General features: G+C 43.4%; 1 protein-coding gene across 1 annotated transcript in view; it reads right to left on the reverse strand.

Moving 5' to 3' along the window:
* SLIT3 (slit guidance ligand 3) overlaps positions 1-25,583 on the reverse strand; it is a 594,031-nt gene that overhangs the window by 473,377 nt on the left and 95,071 nt on the right. Inside the window, exon 4 of the mRNA XM_026510940.4 lies at positions 20,113-20,184. Within this exon, the coding sequence (XP_026366725.3) occupies positions 20,113-20,184 (72 nt within the window). The remainder of the gene's footprint in view (positions 1-20,112; positions 20,185-25,583) is intronic.

Consider the following 25,583-nt stretch of genomic DNA (forward strand, 5'->3'; position numbering starts at 1 on the left):
GAAGAGGCACATGTGTGATCAAAAATTGTTCCATTTGCCATGGAAGGAATGAGAAAAAGATAAAAACAAACCTGAAATACATTCCCCCCCAAATATTCAAATATTTCTATTCTCTTGCTTTCCTTTCCTTTGTCCTCCACTGAGTCTTTATCTTTACCACCTCTGCCCCACATTTACTTTTTGCTGGTGGTGGTCTTCCTTTATCCCTCTCTTTCTTATTCCAGGTTTTCTTCCTTTCATTACATCCTATCTTCCCTTTTTTCCCCATTCATCAAATAAGGATGCCCTCCTCTTTTCACCATGATGTGGAATTGAAAGTGGTGACTAGGTCAAGCTGTTCAGAACAGCAGCATCCCTCACGATCACGGAGTCTGGAAGGCCTGCATTCCACAGCGTGGCACGGATGGTGGGCCCATTACTGAAGGCTGGTATGTGTACAGAAGGGAGAAGTGGTGGATAGGGGCAGGAGGCAGGACAGGGGTGAAGAAGAATAAACAGTAGGTTGGTGTTGCAGCTTTATACAACACCAGCCAGAGACTTGGACAGAGTTATTTTGGAAAACGTTAATAATTTGATGTTCCAGTATGGCTCTGGTTCAACTGACTTAGAAGATAGGGTTCACTTCAGGTTTGGACTAATTTACCAGATGTCTTTTCAACAATCTCTGGTTTAGATCTCAGATCAAGAGAAGAATAATTTCGAGGTTTAGGTCAGTGTTCAGTAAATTAGTGTAATCTATTCTTTTTTTTTTTTTTCCCCAGACTGAGGTTTGGTTTTTGTTTGATTCCCCACTAGTCTTCTTTTTCCTTCTTTGTAAAGCCTTCACTGAGCTGAGGCTCCCAATAGCTACACAATCACTTTCAATGCCCATTAGAAGTAAAAAAAATCACTGAGGCTGGGAGATGAAACAAACATAGTTTATCTTTTCATTTCATTGTATCACAGAATATTATTCTCAGGTCTTTGAAATAAGCTTAAGAAAATAACACTCCTTCTCCAGCTTTCGGTCTCAGGCACTGGCTCACATCTGCCGGCAGAGGATCTTGGATGGGCTGTTTCTTTCTTTGGTGGGAGAATGGAATCCTACCCTACTGGCTCTTGAAGTCAGTTCACCTCCATGCTGCATGGCCCACCTGTGTGTGGATGGGCTAATCCCACGCAGGCCCTCCCAAAACTCCAGGGCAGGATCCTTCTACTTTTTCAACCCAAGTAATTTTTCTTGCAAAAAGTGAAACAGAGACCAGAAATGGAGGAAGGAAATGTGGTGTGTTAGTTTCATCCTCACTTTTGTGTGTATCCTCGATGAGTGTGTGTATGAATGTGTCTGTATGCATATACGTGCACATATGCTATTAAATAGTGACTTGGGGATTTTTCAGGGCAATGATTTGGAACAGAAGGTGCCTTTGACTATATATATTGAGAAAAAAAGCAGATTTTAGAGAGACCAAATTCCTTCTTTTAGTCACTCATTTACAGAATATTTATTGAATGCCCACGGCATGCTAGATAAAATATTAGGCAATTGCGGAGTCAACAGGACAGACAAAATCCCTGTTCTCAAGAAGCTTACATTCTAATGGGGGAATGGGAGAGCAGAATACAAACAACTAAATAAATGAGCAAAAGAATTTCAGGGAGTAGTAAGTGCCATGAAGAAAAGAAAATATGGTAATATTACAGACAATGGCCAGCAAGGAAAAAATAGCATTATAGGAAGGATTATTTAAAAAAGGCCCTCAGAGGAAGTCATGTTTGAACCAGGATCCATGTTTCAAGAAGGGCCTACCCAGGCCAACATCTGGAGTCAGAATGTCCCAGGCAGAAGTAATAGCAAGGCCTGGTTGAGCTGAGAAAGTTGTGGGAGTGTTGGAGCAATAGAAGGAAGGCCTGTAAGGCTGCTGTGGTAGAATTAGAGAGCGTGGCCTCGGGTGGCACAAGGAAGAGTGACAGAGGCTAGACTGTGTAAGGTAGGAGCTGGGGTTTTTTCTTAGAACAACAGGAAGTTACTGGAAGATTTAACGGTGAATGAGGATATCTGATTTATCTCAAAATGATCCTGGCATCTGTTGGATATGGATCTTGGATGACGAAGGAACATGAGTAGGAACAGGAAGACTTAGTGAGGAGGTCCTTGAGGTCATCTAATCAAGAAAGGATGGTGGTTTGTATAACGGTGACAGCAGCAGAGATGGAAGGTGGTAGACAAACTGGTAAAGACAGAGCTGGCAAATTCTACTCAATCTCCTCACCCTCCTGTCAATGATTCTACACTTGGGGAGAAGCTTGTGTATAGAGTACTTTCTGGGCAACCCATCTTCCCCTGCTTTTCTGGCCTCATTCAGCCTAATGATCTCCCATCTTTCACTCTCATTTAAATAAAGGAAGTGCCATGCACAGGGGAACAGGATCTGCAGAGAACGCCATTAGTGATGGAAGCCATAACAATTATTCCCTAAGATAATTTTGTTCCAACGGCTGAGCCCTTGGGAACTGGTGGTTGACAATGCTCTGCTCTGTGTTGTAAAATGTAATCAAAGTCCCGGAAGGTCTCGGGTAGAAGCCTGACCATGCACATCACTTCCAGGGAAGACAGAAGCTCTCTCTGGAGACTAGAAAATATTTATACTAATAATTTAGTGTCTCTGACACAGATCTGCCACTAACCATCTTTATGAACCCAAAACACCAATTATGAGCCAAGGAGACAAAGTGTCTTCTCCCTCCACCACTGCCACTGCCTTTCTGACCCCTGATATCTTCTCGCAGTGTTGCTCAATAATTTGAGCTAATTTAAAAGTCAGTATCTTGTGCTAAAGTGAAATTATATCTGTGCTTAGATTCAGCAGCCTGGAAGGGATCTTCATTTATCTGTCTGGGATTCTTCTATAGAGAGAAGGTTTTATGTGTACGTGTGGGTGGAATGTTATGTGTATGTGGCATGTGCTTTTGGAAAGAGGAAGGGCAGATTAAGAAATATGGAGACACAGGAAGGAGATGATTAAGGCCATGATATTAATAAAATTAATGATCCAGCATTTCTTTCTATACCACTATCAGCAATTTCCATTAAAAATATATTTTTTAAAATTATTGAAGTCAGGTCTCTCTGAGCATCTTGATACGCAGCTTAGGATCTCATAAATCTCAAATTAAATGAAATTGAGATGGAGGGGATTATTCCTCAGTTACCCTTTAACCCTCTTAGAAATGCAGTTTTTTCCCTTAGAGCATTTGACCTCCAAAAGTCAGGATGCTTTCTTCACCAGGAGAAATGTTGGCATGATTCTATGTATATTTTGATCAAAAGCTGACTCATTGATGAGAAATTCTAGTCCAGAGCCCTAGACACACCAATGAGAGGCCAAACCATCAGTTTAATAGCTAAATACTCCATTTAGCCAACCATGGGAAGTTCTTAGCTATACAACAGGCAACACCAATCAAGATGAGGACAGACTTCCAAACAGCCTTCATCACCATAAGCAGAGTGGGGAGAATTAGAGAAGGAATCATGGGAAGAAAGAAACATCATGAATAAAACAATAAAATATTTTTCTAAACCATGAACCAAAAACTCTGGTCTAGCACATCACATTCAGGCAAGGAGCATAAAATTTACATAAACTTCTCCATTTCTTTTATTTTTTTTTAAACTTAAAACATGTTTATTTACTATTTTTTTATTGAGGTATAATTGACACATAAAACTATAGTAGTTTCAGGTGTACAACATAATGATTTGATATTTATATATAATGCAAAATGATCACCATAGTGAGTCTAGCTTCTTCCCATATAAATTTATACAATCTGCAATACAATATTGTTGACTATAGTCACCATGTTATACCTTACATCCCCATGACTTATTTATTTTATGACTGGAACACTGTACCTCTGGATCCCCTTTTCCCTTTTCACCCAACCCCAATCCTCCCTTCCCTCTGACAACCACCAATCTGTTTTCAGCTTCTATATGTTGGGTTTTTTTGTTGTTGTTCATTTATTTTGCTTTTTATATTACACATATAAGTGAGATCATAATGGTATTTGTCTCTGTCTGACTTATTTCACTAGGCATAATACCCTCAAGGTCCATCCATGTTGTCACAAATGGCAAGATTCCATTCTTTTTTAGTGATTGAGTAGTATTCCAGTGTATATAAACACATTTTCTTTATCCATTCATCCATCAATGGACAATTTGATTGTTTCCATAGCTCAGCTACTGTGACTAATGCTGCAAAGAACATAGGGGTGCATATGTTTTCAAACTACTGTTGTGTTGTTTTCAATAAATACCCAGAAGTGGAATTGCTAGATCATATGGTAGTTCTATTTTTATTTTTTTGAGGAACCTCCATACTGTTTTCCATAGTGGCTGCATCAATTTACATCCCCACTAACAGTGCATGAGGCTTCCTTTTTCTCCACATCCTCGCCAGCACTTGCTATTTCTTATCTTTATGATAATGGCCATTCTCACATTATGAGATGATATCTCATTATGTTTTCTTAATTTTTATTTTTTATTTAAATTCAATTTAGTTAACATATAGTGTACTATTAGTTTTAGGGGTAAAATTTAGTGATTCATCAGTTGCATATAACACCCAGTGCTCATTACATCAAGTACCCTCCTTAATGCTTATCACCCAATTATCCCTTCCCCCCACTCACCTCCCCTCCAGAAACCCTCAGTTTGTTCTTTATAGTTAAGAGTCTCTTATGGTTTGCCTTCCTCTCTGTTTTTATCTTATTTTATTTTTCCTTTCCTTTCCCTATGTTCATTTGCTTTGTTTCTTAAATTCACATATGTTAGATGATAATGTTAGAGTGAAATTATATGGTATTTGTCTTTCTCTGATTGATTAATTCACTTAGTTTAATACTCTCTAGCTCATCCACATCATTGCAAATGGCAAGATTTCATTCTTTTTGATGGCTGAGTAACATTCCATTGTATATTTATACCGCATCTTCTTTATCCATTCATCTATTGATGGACATCTGGCTCTTTCTATATTTTAATTATTGTGGACATTGCTGCTATAAACATTGGGGTACATTGTTGCTTTTCTCTGCATTTCCCTGGTGATTAGTGATATTGAACATCTTTCTATGTGCCTGTTGGTTATCTGTATGTCTTCTTTGAAAAAAAGTCTATTCAGATCCTCTGCCCATTTTTTAACAGACTGTTTTTTGTTATTGAAATAGTTGTATGACTTTTTAAAAATATATTTTAGATATTAACCCATTATCAGATATAAGATATGCAATATTTTCTCCCATTAGATTTTTTTTTAATTTGTTGATGGTTTTCTTTACTGTGAAGAAGGTTTTTAGTTTGATGTAGTCCCATTTGCTTATTTTTGCTTTCATTGTCATTACCTTTGGAGTCAAATTCAAAAACATATCTCTAAGAGTGGTGTCAAGAAGCTTACCACCTATGTTTTCTTCTAGGAATATTATGGTATCTGGTCTTATATTTAAGTCTTTAATCCATTGTGAATTAATTTTTGTATATGGTATAAGATAGTGGTCCCATTTCATTCTTTTGCATATGGCTCTTCATTTCCCCAGTACCATTTATTGAAGACACTGTCCTTTCTCCATTGTATATATCCTTGCCTCCTTTGTCATGAACTAATTGACCATATATGAAAGGGTTTCTGGGCTCTCTATTCTGTTTCATTGGTCTATGTGTCTGTTTTTGTGCCAATACCATACAGTTCTCATTACTATAACTTTGTAATACAGTTTGAGATCAGGGCACACAGGAATGCCTCCAGCTTTGTTCTTCTTCTTCAAGATTGCTTTGGCTATTCAGAATATTTTGTGGTTCCATACAAATTTTAGGATTGTTTGTTCTATTTCTGTGAAAAATGCCAATGGGATTTTGATAAGGATAGCACTGAAACTGTAAATTGCTTGGGTGATATGGACATTTTAACAATATTAATTTTTTCCACTCCATAAGCATGGAATATCTTTCCATTTATTTGTGTTCTCAATTTCTTTCATCAATGTCTTATAGTTTTCAGTGTACAAGTCTTTTACCTCCTTGGTTAAATTTATTCCTTTTTATTCTTTTTACTTTTTTTTTTTTTTTAAGAATTTATTTATTTGTTTGTTAGAGAGAGAGCACAAGTAGGGGGAGTGGCAGGCAGAGCAGGCAGAGGGAGAAGCAGGCTCCCCACTGAGCAAGGAGCCCAAAGCGGAACTCAATCCCAGGATCATAACCTGAACCAAAGGCAGACAGTTAACTGACTAAACCACCCAGGTGTCCCTATTTTATTCTTTTTAATGCAATTGTAAACAGGACTGCTTTCTTAATTTCTCTTTCTGATGGTTTGTTGTTAGTGTATAAAAAAGCAACAAATTTTTGTATATTGACTTTGTATCCTGCAACTTTACCGATTTTATTAGTTCTAACAATTTTTGGTGAGTCTTTAGGGTTTTCTATATATAATATCATGTGATCCACAAATAATAATATTTTTACTTCTTCCTTTCTGTTTCAGTGACTCTTATTTCTTTTCCTTCCTAATTGCTCTGGCTAGGACTTTCAAAACTACATTGAACAAAAGTGGCAAGAGCAGGTTTCCTTGTTTTATTCTTGATTGTTCAGCTTTTCACCACTGAGTATGGTGTTAGCTGTGGGCTTGTCATAAACGCCCTTTATTATGTTGAGGTACATTTCCTATATACCTGCTTTGTTGAGAGTTCTTATTATAAATGGATGTTGCATTTTGTCAAATGTTTTTTCCACATCTATTGAGATGATATATGATTTTATCCTTCATTTTGTCGATGTGGTATATCACGTTAATTGATCTGTGGATGTTAACCATCCTTGCATCCTTGGAACAAATCTCACTTGATCATGGTATATGATCCTGTCACTATATTGCTGAATTTCGTTTGCTAATATTTTTTTTTAATTTTTTTTTTAGATTTTATTTATTTATTTGACAGAGACAGAGACAGCCAGCGAGAAAGGGAACACAAGCAGGGGGAGTGGAAGAGGAAGAAGCAGGCTCATAGCGGAAGAACCTGATGTGGGGCTCGATCCCATAGCGCCGGGATCACGCCCTGAGCCGAAGGCAGACGCTCAACCGCTGTGCCACCCAGGCACCCCTCGTTTGCTAATATTTTGCTGAGGATTTTTGCATCTATGTCTATCAGGGATATTGTCCTATAATTTTCCTTTTTTTGTGGTTTCCTTGTCTGGTCTTGGTATCAGGGTAATGCTGTTTTATCTAATGAGTCTGAAAGCATTCCCTCCTCCTCAGTTTTTTGGAGGAATTTGAGAAGGAGAGGTATAAAATATTTGTATGGTAGAATTTACCAGTAAAGCCTCCTGGTCCTAGACTTTCATTTGTTGGGAGGTTTTTGATTACTGATTCAATCTTCTTACTAGCCATCAGTCTACTCAGATCTTTCTTCATGATTTGATCTTGAAGTATTGTATGTGTCTAGGAATTTATCCATTTCCTTTAGGTTGTTTAATTTGTTGGCATATAATTATTCATAGTTAGATTGCTTATTTGAAATTTTTCTTTTTTCTTAAGGTAGGCCTGTTTACCCTGAACCTCCCTCATAGAACTGCTCGTGGCCGTGTCTCACAGATTTTGGTATGTTGCATTCTCATTTTCATTTGGGACCCACTATATGTGAACGTTGATCCACTTGATGTTGTGCCATAGGTGTCTTAATCTATCTTCACTTTTTAAAATTCCTTTTTCTTTTTGCTCCTCTGGTTAAGTTCCACTATCCTGTCTTCCAGGGAAACTCATTTGTTCTTTTGCTTCATTTGGTCTGCTGTTGAACCTCTCAGTTTATTTTTTAGTTCAGTTATTATATTCTTCAACTCTATGACTTTGGTTTGGTACTTTCTTCTATTTTCTATCTCTTCCTTAAAATTATCCCGGTGTTCATCTATTCTTGTCCCGAGATTGGTGAGTATCTTTTTCTTCTCTTCTCTTTTTTTCTCCTCTCTCTCTCTCTCATCTGTATGACCATACTTTGAACTCTTTATCAGGTAAATTACTTATCTCCATTTCATTAAGAATTTTTCCTAGGGTTTTATCTTGTTCTTTCACATGGAACATATTCCTCTGTTTCCTTGTTTTGCTTGACTCTCTGTGTTTGTTCCTGTGTATTAGGCAAAGCAGCTACCTTTCCTAGTGTTGAAGGAGTGTTCACAGGAAGCCTGGTGGGGGAGGAGTGTGTGTTTCAGTCTGATGTCTGTGTAGTGCCCTGGGTGTGACAGCCTTATAAGAACTGACTCTTTGATTATCTCAGTTTTGTGGGGCCTAGAAATGCAAGTACACCTGCCATCAGATCCAGGCATTCAAGGGGCATTCCCTGGGTGGAATGTGCATATCTGCCAGCTTTGAGGCCATAGGAGAGTGCCAGGCTGGAATGAGCCTGCCAAGTGAGTTTTGCAGGATGGAGGCATGGGGGAGCATTGGGCCAGGGCAAGTGGGCCCACTAGGTTTTGCAGGGCCAGGCTGTGGGGGCATGTGGGGCTGAGATGAGCCCACTTACCAGGTTTGGCAGGGCTGCAGGAGAGCACAGGGATGGGACAAGCAGCATAAGCAAGGTAGAGGGAAAGTGCAAAAATGGTGCCTGCCTGTACCTCTGTCCCTAGAGACGGTCCCAACAGACACCTGCTCCTCTGACAGGCCCTTTAAGCTTAGCCAATGAATCTCCTTCATATAAAGTCTGGGCTCCTTTCAGCTTGCTGTTTTTGAGTTGAGTCCTGGGGTGAGTGAATCTGAGTGTGAGCCCTTTATGAGTGGAGTCTACTCTCCTAGAGCCATTTAGGTCTCCTGGTTATAAGTCCCATTTGTTTTTTTTTTTGTTTTTGTTTTTGTTTTTTTTTTTTGGTTCTTATTTTTATTTATTTATTTATTTTTATAATGATTTTTTATTATATTATGTTAGTCACCATACAGTACATCCCCGGTTTTCGATGTAAGGCTCGATGATTCATTAGTTGTGTATAACACCCAGTGCACCATGCAATATGTGCCCTCCTTACTACCCATCACCGGCCTATCCCATTCCCCCACCCCCCTCCCCTCTGTAGCCCTCAGTTTGTTTCTCATAGCCCATAGTCTCTCATGTTTCATTCCCCTTTCTGATTACCCCCCCTTTCTTTATCCCTTTCTTCCCCTACTGATCATTCTAGTTCTTACGTTCCATAGATGAGAGAAATCATATGATAGTTGTCTTTCTCTGCTTGACTTATTTCACTTAGCATTATCTCCTCCAGTGCCGTCCATGTTGTAGCAAATGTTGAGAACTCGTTCTTTCTGATAGCTGAGTAATATTCCATTGTATATATGGACCACAACTTCTTAATCCAGTCATCTGTTGAAGGGCATCTCGGCTCCTTCCACGATTTAGCTATTGTGGACATAAGTCCCATTTGTTTTTAAGGCCAGATATTCTGTAGGCTCATTTCTTAGGTGCAGGTCCCAATGACTGGGATACCTAATATGGGGTTTGAACCCCTTGCTCCTTAGAGATACACTCCATGTTTGTGGGATCCCTCTCATTATTGGGTTGTCCCTCACTAGAGGTGGGGGTTCTGACAAGACCACATCTCTGCCTCTCCTAATCATTCTGGTGTGGCCTTTTTATCCTTTGTTGTGGAGGAGCTGTTCAGCTAGTTTCCAGGTCTTTTTCATAGAGAATTGTTCCGTATGTAGCTATAGTTTTGGCATGCCCGTGGGAAGAGGAGAGTGTAGGGCCTTCCTATGCTGCCATCTTGAGCTGCCCCCTCAAACTTCTCCATTTCTATTTGGTTTGTGTTAGTATAGTTCTGCTGTTGTTAATACTGTGTGGACACTTTCATTCAATCTTCAATCTCCAGGACTTTGAAAATGCACTACAAACCTAACAAATGAAAATTAATGTTCAACATATAGGATATTGAGCCCACAGGAAAGAAAGAAGAAAGTCAAAGTTACAGACTTTTTTTTTTTTTGATAATTTGAAATTATGCTAGAATTTGGGACATCAAATTAAAACACTATTTGTCCCCTGGAAAGATTCCCAAATGTTGGTTGAAAATGAGAGATGATTAGGCTCTTTAGAAATGTTTCTGTTGATGCTGAATATGGTTCAAGAACAAATAATTCAAGATTATTAGATGTGGGTACATTTGCATCATTCAGGCAATTGAAGAATGTGTGTTTGGGGTCTGCCCACTTCAAAAGGCTTATATTTTTCTATATATAATGTGATAATTCCCTGACATTCTCAATTCCCTTGAGAGTTTCTAACTCCAGATAAGGGAACAAGGATCTCAGGGTGTGCACATAGGCTGGCCTCTGGTTCTCATTCTCAATAATGGCCTACGTTGCCACTGAGAACACAGTCTTTATGTGAGCACCCTGGTGACAGCCACGCAGCCGTGCTGAGGCTAGCTGACTTTACCACATGCCACAAGGTGCTGAGAGCAGCACATGGTATTGTATAGAGAGGTTCCAACTCCGCAGGTGGGTCCCAGCCAAGGAAGTCTGAGACGGAGCCAGGTGGCAAGAAGCCCATGCTCACACCCTCTGGGCTTAGATTAGACATGTCTGCATTCTATATACTCAGCATCCCAACAACCAGCACATGTCTCTCTCCCTCTCTCTCTCTCTCTCTCTCTCACACACACACACACACACACACACACACACAGTAGGTGTTCAATGAATATTTTAGTTGTCCCTGGTCACACAGTTCTCTTCCTAGGAATTGGGCAGGAATGTCCCCAACAGGGAATTGACTACGTGCCAGGTATCAGCTGGGTGTTTGTTTTATTTTTCCACTTTCCCAACTCACTGTTTTCACATACAGCACAGAGAACACACCGACATATGAAGGCTTCCGGCTGTGTGTGCAAGGAGTTGAGCTCTTCTTGTTGTGAGCTGTTTAATGCACCACCAGAACTAAAATTCAGGAGCTTTTCTGAAGCCCTTACACATATAACCTTTTCTCTTTATATTTTTCCTTTTTCTGTAGCAATTCAGTTGGCCCCAGGGTTTCACCATTATCACCAGTGTCCAATTTGGTTTAACTTCCTTCAAGGGTAGCTTTTCTCACCCTGATCCATGGCATGACTCTAGAATGGTTAACTCTTTGCACACATCTTTAGAGAGCCATCTTGGATCCCTCACCAAGTAGACCAGCAAAAACCCTCACCTTCAAACCAAAGAAAATACTAAATCCATGAAATCACTTAAGCATCCTTCCAAAGAGAGGGAGAATCAAATGTTTTATGCAGCAACCTATAAGAAACTCATTTTGTGGGATGTTTCACATTCCAGCCTATGGTTTATTCCCCCATATATCCCTGCCAGTAATATCAACCAGATGTGGCAAAGAAGTCTGTGCAGAATTGTAAAAATTACAAGCATATTCTGTAATTCCAAAGCATTGTAAAGTCACAGCTTGGTTTTCTTTCGGAAAAAAAAAAAAACAAAAAACAAAAAACAAACAAACAAAAAAAACTTTTCAAGCTGGCAGAATGTTCTCAGTACAAGTATTACTTGATCACTTTAGAAAGTTCTTCTGTTGGCCCAAAGGGCCAAAGAGTTTTAAAATATAAAACCCAATTCTACCCTTGATACATTGTAGGAAATTTAGGAAGGTCTACTTGCACACATACATTTAAGTCTATAAATTTTCTGTTTTAATGTTTCAAGCCTTAATACTTTAGATCTCAGGTATGAGCACGTCCTCATATACACTCATATAAGCATTAAAGTACAAAATACTAAACCTTGAGAACTTCAGAGATCCATGATTGTTTTCTCTCTCTCTTTTGTAAGGTGTATTTTAGCACAGGAGGCACGTGATAAGGTAGAAAACAATCCGTAGAATTGGGGGTCTGAAAGCCCTGGGTGTATTCCTAGTGAGTCAGTCTAACTCTTAGGCTTCAGTTTCATCATCCATGCAGTAGGCACAAAAATATCAACCCCGCAGGAGAACTAAAGAAGATTGCATATACAAAGGGTGGCTAGTACAAGCTCAAGAGATGTCTGGTTTTTTGCCGGCTCCCAAATCTATAAAGTAATAGGATTTGTACTAGATCAGTGTTTCTCAAAGATCCTCATAGGTAACATACACCAAAATCATGTAGGGTGCCTATTTACAAGGTCAGAACCCTAGGTCCATTCCAGATCTAATGAGCTAGATGTCTTGGTTACATGGTCTGGGAATCAACATTTTAATCAGTACCACAAGGGTTTTTTTTCCCCCCAAATGCTAAGTTTGAGAAGCAGTGGAACCTAGATCCTTGCTCACCAAATGTGGTCCCGGGACAGGGGCATCACCTGGAAGTTTGTTACAAATATAGACTCTTAAGTCCCACCCCAGACCTAGAGAACCCGAATCCATATTTTAACAAGATTCCTAGTGTTCAGATGCACGGTGAAGTCTGAAAAATTCTGGCCTATATAACTTATTCCTAACTCTGAAATTCTACCATTTAAGGGTCTACAAGACAATTCAAAGCATTAGTCCATAATCAACTCTGTGGATAGACAACAGGCTCTGTGCTTAGCTGGATGGATAAAGCCTCAGTGGAGGAGAAAAGAAACCTTCCATGCCTTCTTTCCTGGCTCTACCTTAAGGCACTAGAGACAGAGTACAACTCACGCAAAATAGAAATTCCAAGAGTGACATGGCACCCACTGTAATCCATTATCTGTCCACACGCAGATTAAAACTAAACCTGTCCTCAAGCACATGATGAAACTTGCAGTTGATGAAGCATGCTGTAAAGCAAACAGAAGGCCAGGGCCTCACTGCAGTGTTCAGGGAGTGGGGGAATGGAGAAGGAGGAGGGACTGGGGCTCCAGTTTGCAGGGATATTTTCCATGAGCTTTTGGTGGCTGTGCCCCTGGAAAAAGTGACCCCACGTCTGCGATGGTGAGGCTGGTCTGTCCCTGGACTCTGAAGGCTGGGCTAGCACAGGGGGAGCAGGTCTCTGGGATCCAGCTCCAGGCAGGAGGGCCGTTTCTGAAACCTCCACCATCCTGATGGATTGGTTTCCCCATCGTCCTATTATCATTTCACCACATCAGATAACAACTCTGCTGGAAAATTGAGTAGTATGGTTTTTGTTTTCTCCACTGGTTTTTCACTTTTATAGCACTGTTTCACATCGATATAGAGTTTTATGGAGACACATATTGCATGTAGTTATGTTTCCAAGTTTCGTGCAAAACTGAAAGACTAAGGTGGCTGCAAAGGGATCTACGAACAGCAAAAGGTACTACCTAGAGGTATGGGGCCCCAGTCATTCAACAAGCCTCGGCCCATTTAAGGATTCAAAGGCATAAAGGGATAAACATTAATTGAGCTTATGCTAGGGGCCTGGCACTTTAACTAGTTACTAACTTCTCATAAATAAAGTAAGGAGGCTGTGGTTAGGAATGTGGGCTCTGGAGTCAGGCAAGCTTGGGTTTAAATTTTGGCTTTGCCAGTTGCTGGCTCTGACTTGGGGCAAGCTGTCCAAATCTCTAGGACTCTGTTTCTTTATCTCTAAAATGGAAATGTTATAGTATCTGAACCCCTAAACCTGAGATTGAGTAAGAGGATATACATAGAAGCAGGTCATAGGGCACCTGATCCATGCAAATAAGTACTACACACTTGGGAACTAATACGGGCTGGCATGTCATCCCCCACCCCCACCCCCACCCCCAATTCATACTTCAGGCCCTTGGCCTCATTACTTCAGAATGTGACTGTATTTGGAGATCAGGTCTTTACAGAGATGATTAAGTTAAAACATACCCATTAGGGTGTGGCCTAAGCCAGGGTCACTGATGACCTTAGGAGAAGAGGCTGAGTGTGAACAGAAGGACAATCATGTGAAGAGGCACAAGAAGACTGCCGTCTCTAAGACAAGGAGAGAGGCCTCAGGAAACCCACCCTGCCAGCATCTTGATCTCCAACTTCCAGGATCCAAACTATGAGAAAATACATCTCTGTTGTTTAAGCCATCCAGTCTGAGATCCTCTGCTACGGCAGCCTGAGCAAACGAAGACAGGAGCTATGGCTTTTACCCCTACAGCACATCTAACCAACCCGAGACCGAGAAAGTTGAAGCTACTTGCCCAAGGTCCCCAGAGAGTAGGATCCAAACCCAGGTCTATACAGTTCCGAAGGCCAGATTCTTTACTCTCCCATCGGGCTGCCTCAAAGGGACACTGAAACACCTTGCTGAATGCAGCTTCCTGTTTGGGAGTATGGGGCACGTACACGTAAGGTGGTGACGAGAACAGACAATGAGGTGAAGAGGAAGGAGAGGTACAAGCAAGCAGAAATGAGAGCTGAGAGGAGGGTTCCCTCATTGGAAGTAAATTCCCAGGAAACTGAGGTTTCCCAGCCTTTAACTCTGGACAGACGCTGATCTACAGTGACAACAGCCCGGTGACTTGGGGCTAGTCCGTTGGCCACACTTCACAGTGTTTTCAGCCGCCTCAGGGATTAACCTTCTAAGTCTCTTGCAACTCTGCAGACCCAAGTGAAGGCCAGGGCATTTAACCTCAGTGGCTTTTTTTTTTTTTTTAAAGCTGTCACATACCTTGTAGAACTGAGTGGGGAATGGGGGGCCCCTGTCCTGCTGCTATTACACAACTAGTTCATCTACGGGCTTTAAACCACTACCAAATATTGAACGGGCTTTTTGGATGTGAATCCAGGACAGACGGGCCAAAAGGACCCCAGTGGTCTGCTCATCCTTATATGGGGAAGTCAAACTCTTAAAAACCGCGGTTGTGAACCACTGTGTTCTTTGTCTCCTTAAAGCTCTCTAATCGATAAAACGCAGAAGGCTTTCTTTTTTTCAGGATTTATTTATTTATTTGGGGGGGGGCAGAGGGAAAGAGTGAGAATCTGAAGCAGACTCTGCACTGAGCACAGAGCCTGATGCAGGGCTCAATCTCACAACCATGAGATCGTGACCTGAGCCAAGACCAAGAGTCGGACACTTAACCAACTGTGCCACCCAGGTGCCCCAGTGAAATGCAGAGGATTTTAATCACTGTCTTCACCTCAGATTCTGCTCCTTCTAATGATTTCTGGCAACATTAATACTTTAACCTCCAAATAACCAGAAATCCTTTGCTCCCTCTCCCATGTGTAGAGAAAGCTGGAAGGGGATATAAAAAAAGGGAGGAATTAATAACCTATAGACCATGTAGTGGACTGTGTTCCATCCCATCCCATCTAGACGAGACAATGGAGGCCCAGAGAGGGGAAGTAACATGTCTAAGGCCACAGAGCTCGTGTGTGGTGGAGCCAGTCTGAGGACCAGGATCTTCCCATCCCAAGTGCAGTGTTCCCTCACCCTCATCTCTTTTGGAGCCCAAACCCTTCGCCAGGTGCTGAAGCATTAACCACAGATGCCAAAGCCCTGGCACATGCACTGCTCGCATCAGTCAGCTAGCAAAGTCGACCAGAGCCATCCTTCACTGAGAACTTGCTATGTGCTAGAGTCAAAGCTGAAGGCTGTGCGTGGGTTACTTTCATTTCTCTTCACAACAATGCAGAGAAGTAGGTTCTCTTGTTTATTTTACTGGCGAAGAACCTGAGACCCTGGGAGGTTAAGTGACTTGTCCACAGTCTCACAGCCCCTTAACCCCTTCACTCTACTGCCACCTCCTATGCTCAGCTTTGGATCAGGAGTGGTAGGGAACTTAAGAAGAGCAGAAACATGGTCCCAACACTTGAGAACCTTATGATCTATGTCAAGATGGGGGTGGGGGGGGGAGATAATATTTATTGAGTGCCCAGGACATGACAGAGACCTTGCTGGCCCTTTATCGACCACAGTGATGTTACCTAGACCTCAGGGCACTTCCAAGCTCTAGGATGCTCTGGCTTGTGCTAAGACAGCAGATACACCACTAATATACGTATGGATCAATGAATCGATGGTGCTGGATCTGAGGGTAGATGGGGGTGGAGTGACAAAGGCCTGACAGAAGCACTTGGATATATGACAGGTCCATTATCAGTCCTTTTTATCATCACTTCAGGTCTCCACAATCGCTAGCTCGGCATGGTAGAAAACTGAAGGACTCTGCAGAGACACAGACAGGTATTCGAGTCCCAGTTCCATTGTATCTTGGTTATACAGCTGTGGGGTAAGATGATAACCCCTCTAAGCTTCAGAAGTAGATTTGATAATGATTCTCTCTGTAGGATTGGTGTAAATGTTAAATCGGGGCATTGAGGCAAAGTCTCAGGATAGTGCTACTTCTTAGAAATGTGGGCCATATGGGCAAGTAATTCAAACTCTGAGTTGTAGTTTCCTCTACTATAAAATGGGAGTATTGAGGGAGCTGACTGTAGTAGAGAAAAGCACAGAGTCCAGAGTCAGATTACCCAAATTTGAATCCTGGTTCTGTCACTAAGTAGTTGTATGATGTTGGGTGAGTTCTTAACCTCTTTGAGCCGAACTTTCACATTGATCGAACAGTAATAGTCATAGCACCTATCCCACAGGGTTGGTAGGAGTATCAAATGAGTTCTCCATAAAGTGCTCAGAACAGCACCTGCCAGTCAATGGGTTTGCTATTGTTATTACCTTGCAGTGTTACTGAGGATCCAAAGCACAGCAGTCTGCACGAAGTAGGTGCTCAAGAAACTCGCAGCATCTGTTGTTTTCAAGTGTGGCATCACTTCCCCCATCTTCTGATAACAGGATTTTTGTTTCTTTTGGGAAACCCATACTCTCATCCCCAAACAGGTGGGATGTACCCATGACTTGAACTTGATCAGTCAAAGGACACCACCTCATTGGCAATAGCGATGTGCTCTGATATAGACGTGTGACCAAGCTAAGCAATCCACCATTGGTTCTTTCCTGCAGGACTGTTGACGCTACCCGGACTGCCAGATTAGTGCCCCGGAGTCTTCTCTTTTTCCCACCATCATGTGCGCTGTTACACATGATGGAGGGAGTGAGATGAAGTCCCAATGACACCACCGAGCCGCTGGATCCACTTGCTCCTAAAGCCATCCATAACTATTTCTGGGCTTCCCAGGCATATAAACTAATATATTTCCTCTTTGGATTAAACTAACTTTAGTCACATTTCTGTCACTCACTGGTTAGTAGCGTTATTATAATAGCAGGTTTTCAATAAATATTATTTCCCTTTCCCATCACTCCTGAAAACATCTTATTACATGTCCATAGCCTTTCCAAAAGGTATTCTTTGGATAAACACTGAGTATTAGGCAGTTTTTGTGTACAGATCTAGTAAGAAAGGAAAAGGCGTGTCCAGAATTGCTACTTATCCCACATGGCATACTACGGAGTAGACAGCCACACAGTACCCACATTTAGCATTCCCTGGAAAATGGCTCACCGTGTCTATTGAGATGCAATGCTCTTTTAAAACAGAGCTAGTGGCATATGTATACACACTCATGATTGCACATTTACTGATTTCTAATTTGTACCCTGTTTACTTCCAAAAAGGCCCTGCAGTGGCTGACAAAATAAGACAAAGACACAATAGGGCCATTAAGAAAAATCAAAGATCAAGCCCAGAGGAAAAAAAAGGGGATTGCTGATTATAGCTGAAACCTGGGTTAATATAGTTGCTTCAATAAAAAAAAAAATTATATTTAGCTCTCAGCTTTTTGGCAGCCATTCAGAATGTGTCATGATGAGGCACACGGAGAAGCTGGGCATCCTTCATGTCTGCAGCTGAAAACCCAGCAGAGGCCAGGCTGGAACAAGCACAGAGGAGGAGCTTATTAAATGAATGAATGAGTGAATGAGTGAATGGAGGATAAAAGAAACAGAGCCTAAGGGCACTGTTTATACGTCTAGGACTATATCCTTCACTTCTTCATCTGCCCATTCACTGAGAGCTGATGTGTGCCAGCCTCTGTGCCTGGCTAGGACCTGGAGAGGAACGGCCACCAAATGGAGTCGAGTGTCGTCCCTGCCTTCCCAGCTATAGCTCTTCTGGCTTGAAGTAAAAGCTCAGTGTCACCCACCTCAGTGCTCACAGCAACTCCCAGTTCCTTCCTGCACCCCAGAGAAAGAGATCAGACAGTGAGGCTGACGAGATGGGAAGTGTAGGAGTAGCCATAGTTATCTTGGTGATGACACTCACACCGTACTGTAAACCCTAGAAAACACACGCACTCTGTGATCTTGTCTGATGCTCACAACTCCTCAGCGAAGAAGATGAAAGGGAGGAGGGGTGTCTGCCTTTTACTGATGAGGATATTCAGGCACAGAAGGGAAAGTGACTCCCTCAACCTCTCTCAGTTAGAAAGTGACAGGATACTACCCTGGGGTTTCTCATGGCCTGGGCTGTCTGCCTGCGGTTGGCCCCCAGCATCTTGCTGCCTGAAAGTCCTCCTCTGCTTGGATCAAGAGCAGACTTGCACAAGACGGGCATCATTTTGATGGCCGTGGGGAGCAGCTGGAAGGCCACGTTCCATGAGAACCAGCCCGCCCGATGTCCTGCAACAAGTGGAACACTCAGACCCCACCTGCTCGAAGCCTTCCAGCAGCCCCAGCCCCCCACACACCTTCTGTGTGCCTAGAAAGTGATGCTGAGATTTCTGATGAAGAGCAGATAGCCAGCATTATTTAGGAGCAGGTTGAAAAGGCACAGTGTAGTGCTGGGTGGAGAGACGGCTAGTAAGTGAACATGAGGGAAGGAACTACACAGGAAGAGGAAATTAAAAACCAGGTTGTTTCCCCGCATGCCTGTTTCGTGTTGCTTGTCCAACTCAGCCATACACCCAGGCCGCCGAACGTCACTGTATTCACCCTCACGCCCATCAAGGTGGATTCAGAGAGGAAGGGTGCAAAGGGGGACATATTTTTGCCCATGTTTAGCAAAGTCAGCCAGCGGACTGAGCCAGAGAAATACAGCACACAGCACGAGGAGACCTTGACAAGGTACAGGTGTGTCCGAGAGAAGGCGAGCCGGGCTGTGGTAGCACTTAAACACCAGCCAACACTTGCTGTTCTTGTTTCAACAAAGTACCCTTTAAAATACACGTATGTATATGGTCTCTTTCTTTGTGTGTACCCACAGATACAGATATAGATACAGATTCCTAATTCAGAACTCACTCTTAAGTGCACACACTGACATGTGTTTCATATTTCTCAATGTATCCTGGAGCCTACATGCATTGTTCGATTGCATAAATAGGTATTAAACACAGCCACTGGGAATGTGGCCACAAGTTTGGGGCCTCCCCAGTAATGTTAGAGTCTTTCCAGCCAGGCTGTAAATCTCACTGCTTGACTACTAAGCAGCCAGACACTGTCACTCCATTCAGAAAACCACGGCTTGGGCCAACCAGTTCATCCCATGTGTTACAAGAGTCATTGCCAGTATGACTTGTAGGTTCGGAACCATGGAGCCATTCACTATCAGTTAATTAGCACTTGCCTAACACCCACAATATGTGAATCACAATCTCCATTCTGACATGCATCTCAAGCTCCTAAACCTCCACACTCTCATACTGAACAAATGCACAGACGCATCTCCAATCTTCCCCCTGCATTATATCCCGGGCCACTCCGGAAGATAAAGCAAAATTCAAGGTGTTCCTTCCTTTTCCCACAAAACCATAGATCTCCAGACCCAGGGTTCCCAGACTGGCGGTGGTAGGAAGCAGGCAAAGGGCAGGAGGGGTTCTAGTCTGCAGGGGGCTGAGGTTGAAATGTTCAGTCCAATCCAGTGCCTTCAGATACCAATGGTGTCAGATCTCAAATCTCATCCTCAGGGCATTTCCCTGGGTAAGGCCAGACCCATTTAAATGGCAGCATGTCCTTCCTTGCAAAGAGGAGATCTACTACAAGTCACTAACTCTCATTGGCCACTTAAGTCACTGATCTCTGAAGGAAGGGAGCAAACAGTTGGGTGTGGAGGGGAGTGTGGGGGCATGCCACGTTGAAGCCCAGCTCCAAGTCCCCGTGCATATGGCCTAACTGCCACTCTCTGCATGGCATCAGGCTCCACTCACGAAGGCAATCACAATATCCGTATCACCAAAGCCAGGCAGGACTCCAGGTAGAGAACATGATTCAAGTCTACTCACAGTCTGGTGAGCTTCGGTGTGCTCTGGAAAAGCAATTCTGGGAGGACCTGGAGCTTATTCTTGTTCAGGCGCCTACAGATGAAGAGAAGAATGAAAAGATGTCAGGGGACAGTAAATTGGATCAAGTGTATTCACAGATACCACTTCAATCAATCAATCAACCAACCAATAGGTATAAAGAGACCTTCTAGATCTTTCAATGAGGGATACACATCATGTTAAGGCATATTCTGTCTTGCAAAGCTTGAAGTCAAGTTGAGGATATAAGGCAAAGGTCACTCATAGGCACGAGCACAGCATGTGTGCTTCATTCCCCCATCATGAGCCTAGGACAGACATCACTAATTGATCATACATTCTTTCCCACAGATTCCATACAAGCCTTTTGAAATTTTCTGGCCACGTGCTCCAGGTAGCTATTGCCAAGTGATGAAACTGATATGCCAGATGGGTCCCTAAAAAGAAATAAAATACCAGAGAGAATATTCTATCCTAGATAGCGGTGGTGGTGTGGTGGGGAGATAGAAGTTACTATGGAAGTAGAGGAGGCCACGGGTTGAGGGGCCAGATGGAATCCCTGCCAGCCTGGCTCTTTGGCCCAGAGCAGGGCTACATTGTAACTTTCATGGGCCCTTGACACTTGACTTTGTTTGTCCCTATCTCTATAAAAATTAATATATTTCATAACTATGTTGGTATAAAATATATTAATATTATCTATAATAACATTTACTTTGACCTGAAAGGGCTTTTTTTTTCCTTATAATTTTAGAAGAAATGAAAGCATTTTCATGGGCCTCTAAAAGTATTGTTGGCCCTGGACACTGTCCCCACCATGCCTAATGGAGCAGTCGGCTTTGGGTCAAAGATCACAGTCTGGGCATGCTGTGTGGCTGGAGGTAAACTCGGCCAGAAGGAATGCCCCATGTTAGATGGCAGCAACAGAGCCGGTCAGACACTCTCCTGAGAATGGTCAATACTAATGCCAATAGTAAAGAAGGCTATGTGTGTTTCCAAAGGACACGGAACCCTTGTTGTGGCCTCTGAGAAGGCTGCTTTCCTGAGAGTGGGAGGCCAAGAGGGAGACCCTGCTCCCTGCCTGCTCCCATGCCTCCTCTCCTAGTATCTTCATGTAGCCTCATCAGTGAGCATCCAAACCAGTGTCTCCACATCTGTCCCCAGAATGTCTTGGAGCAAAAGAACAGTTTATAACCTCGTTGAATTTCTTCCTTAGAGTGAACTGCCTGTTTGGTTACCTGGGACAACCATTATTATCTTATCTTAGAGTTAAGCAAACTGAAGGAAAGGTGAGCTTCTTCCCTGGTTCTGTCCCAAAGCCCACACTCCACCCACCATGCCAAGCAGACATGATTCCCTGGGTGGGATTTTGGTATTTTCCCTCTTTCATCCCAAGTTGATGGCCAAACACTTGAGAGGGACAGGGAACTAGAAGGGGGTTAAAAAGGGAAAAGCATGTAAGAGAGGCACATTTAAGACCCCAGAATAATGCTCCCGTCAGAAATTGTGCTGCTCAGCCCTGAAGGGGCTCACGGTGTGTGTGGGCAGGTATGGACCAGTGACGCTGTTAGCGAGCCCCTTGATGAGGAGGGCCAGACAAGAGGCTGGGAAGGTGGATGGGATAAGCTCAAATTCACTGCCTCACCCTATGGGCAGCCTGACTCCCACACCAGTGCTCTTTTTTAATTTTTTGTTAATTGTGGCAAAATTTTTTTTTCCATCTTAACCATTTTCAACTGTACAGCTCAGTAGTGTTAAGTATATTCACATCGTTGTGCAGATCTCTGGATCTTTTTCATCTCGCAAAACTGAAACACTATTTCAGGTTGTTACCCCTGCCCCGCCCCCCGCCCCATCCCTGATAAGGGACTATACTTGCTGTTTCCATGAGTTTGACCAGTATTCTTTTGATCACGCACAGTATCTATTCTTTGTGTTCCTGTCACTTAAATGGAGAGACAGGGAGAGCCCGGGGAAGGGTGATCTAGCTGATTGTTTAGATCAGTTCCCATACAATCAGTGTTAGGTCCCTTTATGTCATTCGGGAGTACTGATCCCAGGGGAGTCATGGTGGTATGACTTTGGGGCTGGCCAGGGCTGGTTTCAGGTCTAACTATATCTTGATCTCTCTGTGAGACCTCGGGGCTGTTACCCAGCCTGCTGAGCCTCAGTGTTCTATGTGCAAAATAACCCTATTCTTTGGGTTACAGTAATTCTTAATGACACAGTATACGCCTAAGTGTCTAGCATTGCAGCAAGAGGATGGTGATAATAATAAGAATGATGTTGAGTCCTAACTGCATGGCAGATGCTAGGCTGCATGCAGGCGTCATTATGATTCACACCTCACGGCTGAGGACACTGGTGACCCGAGCGGTTGGGCACATTCCACAAGGCCACGGTGTGAGGAAGTGGTAGGGACAGCATCTGGACCCAGGCAGTCTGCCTCCAGAGCCCTGGTTCCCAACCACGAACCACTCGAAGTCTTGCAATAACTGACAGCTCCCTTCCTCTTTCCTTTTCTTCTTATTTTTTTCCCTCTGCTTCCTCTCATCCACGGTTGCCGCCCCTTCTGCCCCAGCAAAGACAACCATCCACTCTGAATACATTTCCCTCCCCGAAAAGGACTCTCTGGAGGTCCCTAAGGCCAGAACTGGTCTCTCTGTGGGTCTGTCTGGAACCACCCTCTACTGTCACAGCCGCACAAAGCTGAGTGACAGTTACATTCAGACGACCAACACTCCAGTCGAGGCAAAAACCCGAAAATCTGGCTCGCCGCTGCCTGCGTCGGGTAGGGTGTTTAGTGCACTAAAAGCCCCAAACCAGAGTTGAAGCTAAAAATAAAACCAGCTTGGCTCCAAGGCTCCAGGAAGGGAAGGAATCATTTTTCAGTATTTGTGGCTGGACAAAAATAAAAACACAACCAAATTGAGCCAATTGTGCTCTGCCTGCTGCTTTGTAAACCCTGATGAGCCTTCCAGGGCAGCTGGGCTGGGCTCTTCTCCCAAAGCCTCTGGGTTTTTCCGCTTCAGCTTGGGCGGGCCTCATGCTGGTTCTCCCTATCTCAAGGAGTTTGATGCCGTAGTTCATTTCCAGTTCATTACAGGATTTATTCACTTTGACTTAACTAACCAAGCCGGCCGAAAGGTCTTCCTTGAAGAGCCGATGAAGGCTCCAAGCTGCATAAGGTGCATTTCCCACGGGACTGCTGGAGAGCAGCTCCTGGACAGGAAAATGAACAGTATGAAATACGTCATTCTCCTGGTAGAGGGACAGGGAAGCCCTGGGTTGCTGATGGGAGTACTAGCCATGAGGCCTTGATCACTCATGCCGTCCACTGCTCTATCACCCTGGGCCCAGAGGTGGAAATCTTCTGCCATGGTTCAAGCTGAAAATAGATCCATGACGCCTGGATGGAACTAAGGACGGAATGGGACCCACATTAGGGCAGACCTGAGGAGGTTGACAAACAGGCCATACACCAGGTCAGTGATAAGATAAAGTCCACCCCGCTGTCCCTCTCCCTCTGAGATCAGCGCTCTTTTTTAGTTTCCCTGCTGGTACAATGGGCAGCATCAAGGTCCAAAACCCACTGGGTGTGAATTGCAAGGTCATACTGCTCTTCGGCATGAAAACTATGAAGCTTTGCAGTACTGCCGATGACCTTTCTGGAGGCATCTGGGTGGAATATCTGATTAGAGGCTTTGCCACTTTTTTTGTTGAATTCGTCCATTTATCTATCCTTTCAATCATCCATCCATCCATCCATCCATCCACCCATCCATACAGCTTTCTACCCAACTACCATCCATCCGTCTCTCCAGTCCTTTTTCAATATGAACATACAAAGATGAATAAGAATATTCCCTTTCAAATATCAGGTGGTAGTGGAGAAGATAGACATGAAGACAAAGGTATCGTAGGAGCACAGAGTGGGGCCAGCAAACCCAGACCTGGTAAAGGAAGGCTTCTCAAAGGAAGTGGTTGGAATTTAGTTTTGAAGCATGACTACAACTCTTCAGGAGACAGGGACAAAGGGTTCTAGACTAGTGCATGGCCACGGAGGACCATGAGACCAAGGAGCACTTGGGGAGCAGCCTGCATTGCTGGATCCGGGGATGGTATGAGAAACAGAAGCGATGAAGCCATAGAGCTAGGCAGGGTCCTACAGCAAGGACCCTTGTGGGTCATGATAAAGAATCTGGGCTCGGGTGACTTCCGAGAGTAATGGGAAGCCACAGGAGGGGTGTGAGTAAGGGAATGATCATCTGGTTTGGATTTTAGAAAGTCCTCTTGAGTAGCAGTAAACCTGGTTTGGCAGAGAGTGAAAAAGGAAGCAAGGAGATGAGTGAAGAGGGCTCTTGTGTAATCCACTTGGCTGTGTGAGGACCCAGCTTAAGGATGAGGATGGTACTGGGGTGTAGGAGATATATGGGAGGCATCATCAACAGAGTCAGAGGGAGTTACAGGGGTGGAGGTGTTAAAACTGTTCCCCAGGGCTCCTGCTAAGTGAGTAAGTGATCAGCTGAGATTACCAATCACTGTTAAAAGGAACAGAGAAGGGAGATCAGCACACTAAACGTGGTGTGTTTAGATTCAAGATTTCTATACTACTGGGGTCTCTCAAATATGTCCTGACAACTAGTATCAGTAGTTAATAGTAACAGGGAGGCCACGACTCAGGTGCTGTACTACGCTCTTTACCTGCACCATCCCACCTAATTCCCACAGAAATGCGTTGAGGCTAGTACTCTCGGTAGCCCTGTAGTAAGGGAACAGAAGACTAAATAAGTTAAAGCACTTGCCCAAAGTTGAACCCGACCAAAATGATTGTGATGGGATCTGAAACCAGACACTAAACCTGTGCTCTTAACTACCGTGGATAATGATAATATTTAATTTAGCTCTTCATTACACACTGTCTCAACTTATCACCTAATGTGTGAGTCTCATCTTCCCATTAAGTTCTGAAGGTCCTCAAGAGTAGAAAATCCATCTAGTATCTTCCTGCTGTCCCAACTGCAGCCCACACAGCCCTGGGCAGGCAGTGGGAGGTGCTTCAGAAAGGGACTGCTGAATTTCGTGAATAAATCATAAGGGAAGAATGGCAAATTTGGGACACCCGAAAATCAATGGCCCTCCTGGGCTAGGTGACAGAAGCTGTCCTGTTTGGAGGCGAACACAACTCAGAGGGCCCACTTGTCTATCCGCATTCTCCAGATACTTCTTGCAGATTCACCTGCCTCACTGACAGGCAAGGCAAGAACTGCAGGGCTCATTCAGTACTTCCCCCGCTGGGTAAAGCACGGGGTGAGAAGCCTCCAGGCCAAGGCAAGGCCACAGCACAGCCAAGCCTTCCTTTCCTCAGGGAGCAGTGGCATGTCCAGCTGCCCAGCTATGGCCTGAAGGAGGGGAAAAGTCAAAGTGTGCTAACTCCCAAAGGTCACTGGGAT

The sequence above is a fragment of the Ursus arctos genome, unplaced genomic scaffold (assembly GCF_023065955.2).
Source record: "Ursus arctos isolate Adak ecotype North America unplaced genomic scaffold, UrsArc2.0 scaffold_15, whole genome shotgun sequence".
In the NCBI taxonomy this organism is placed as follows: Eukaryota; Metazoa; Chordata; class Mammalia; order Carnivora; family Ursidae; genus Ursus; species Ursus arctos.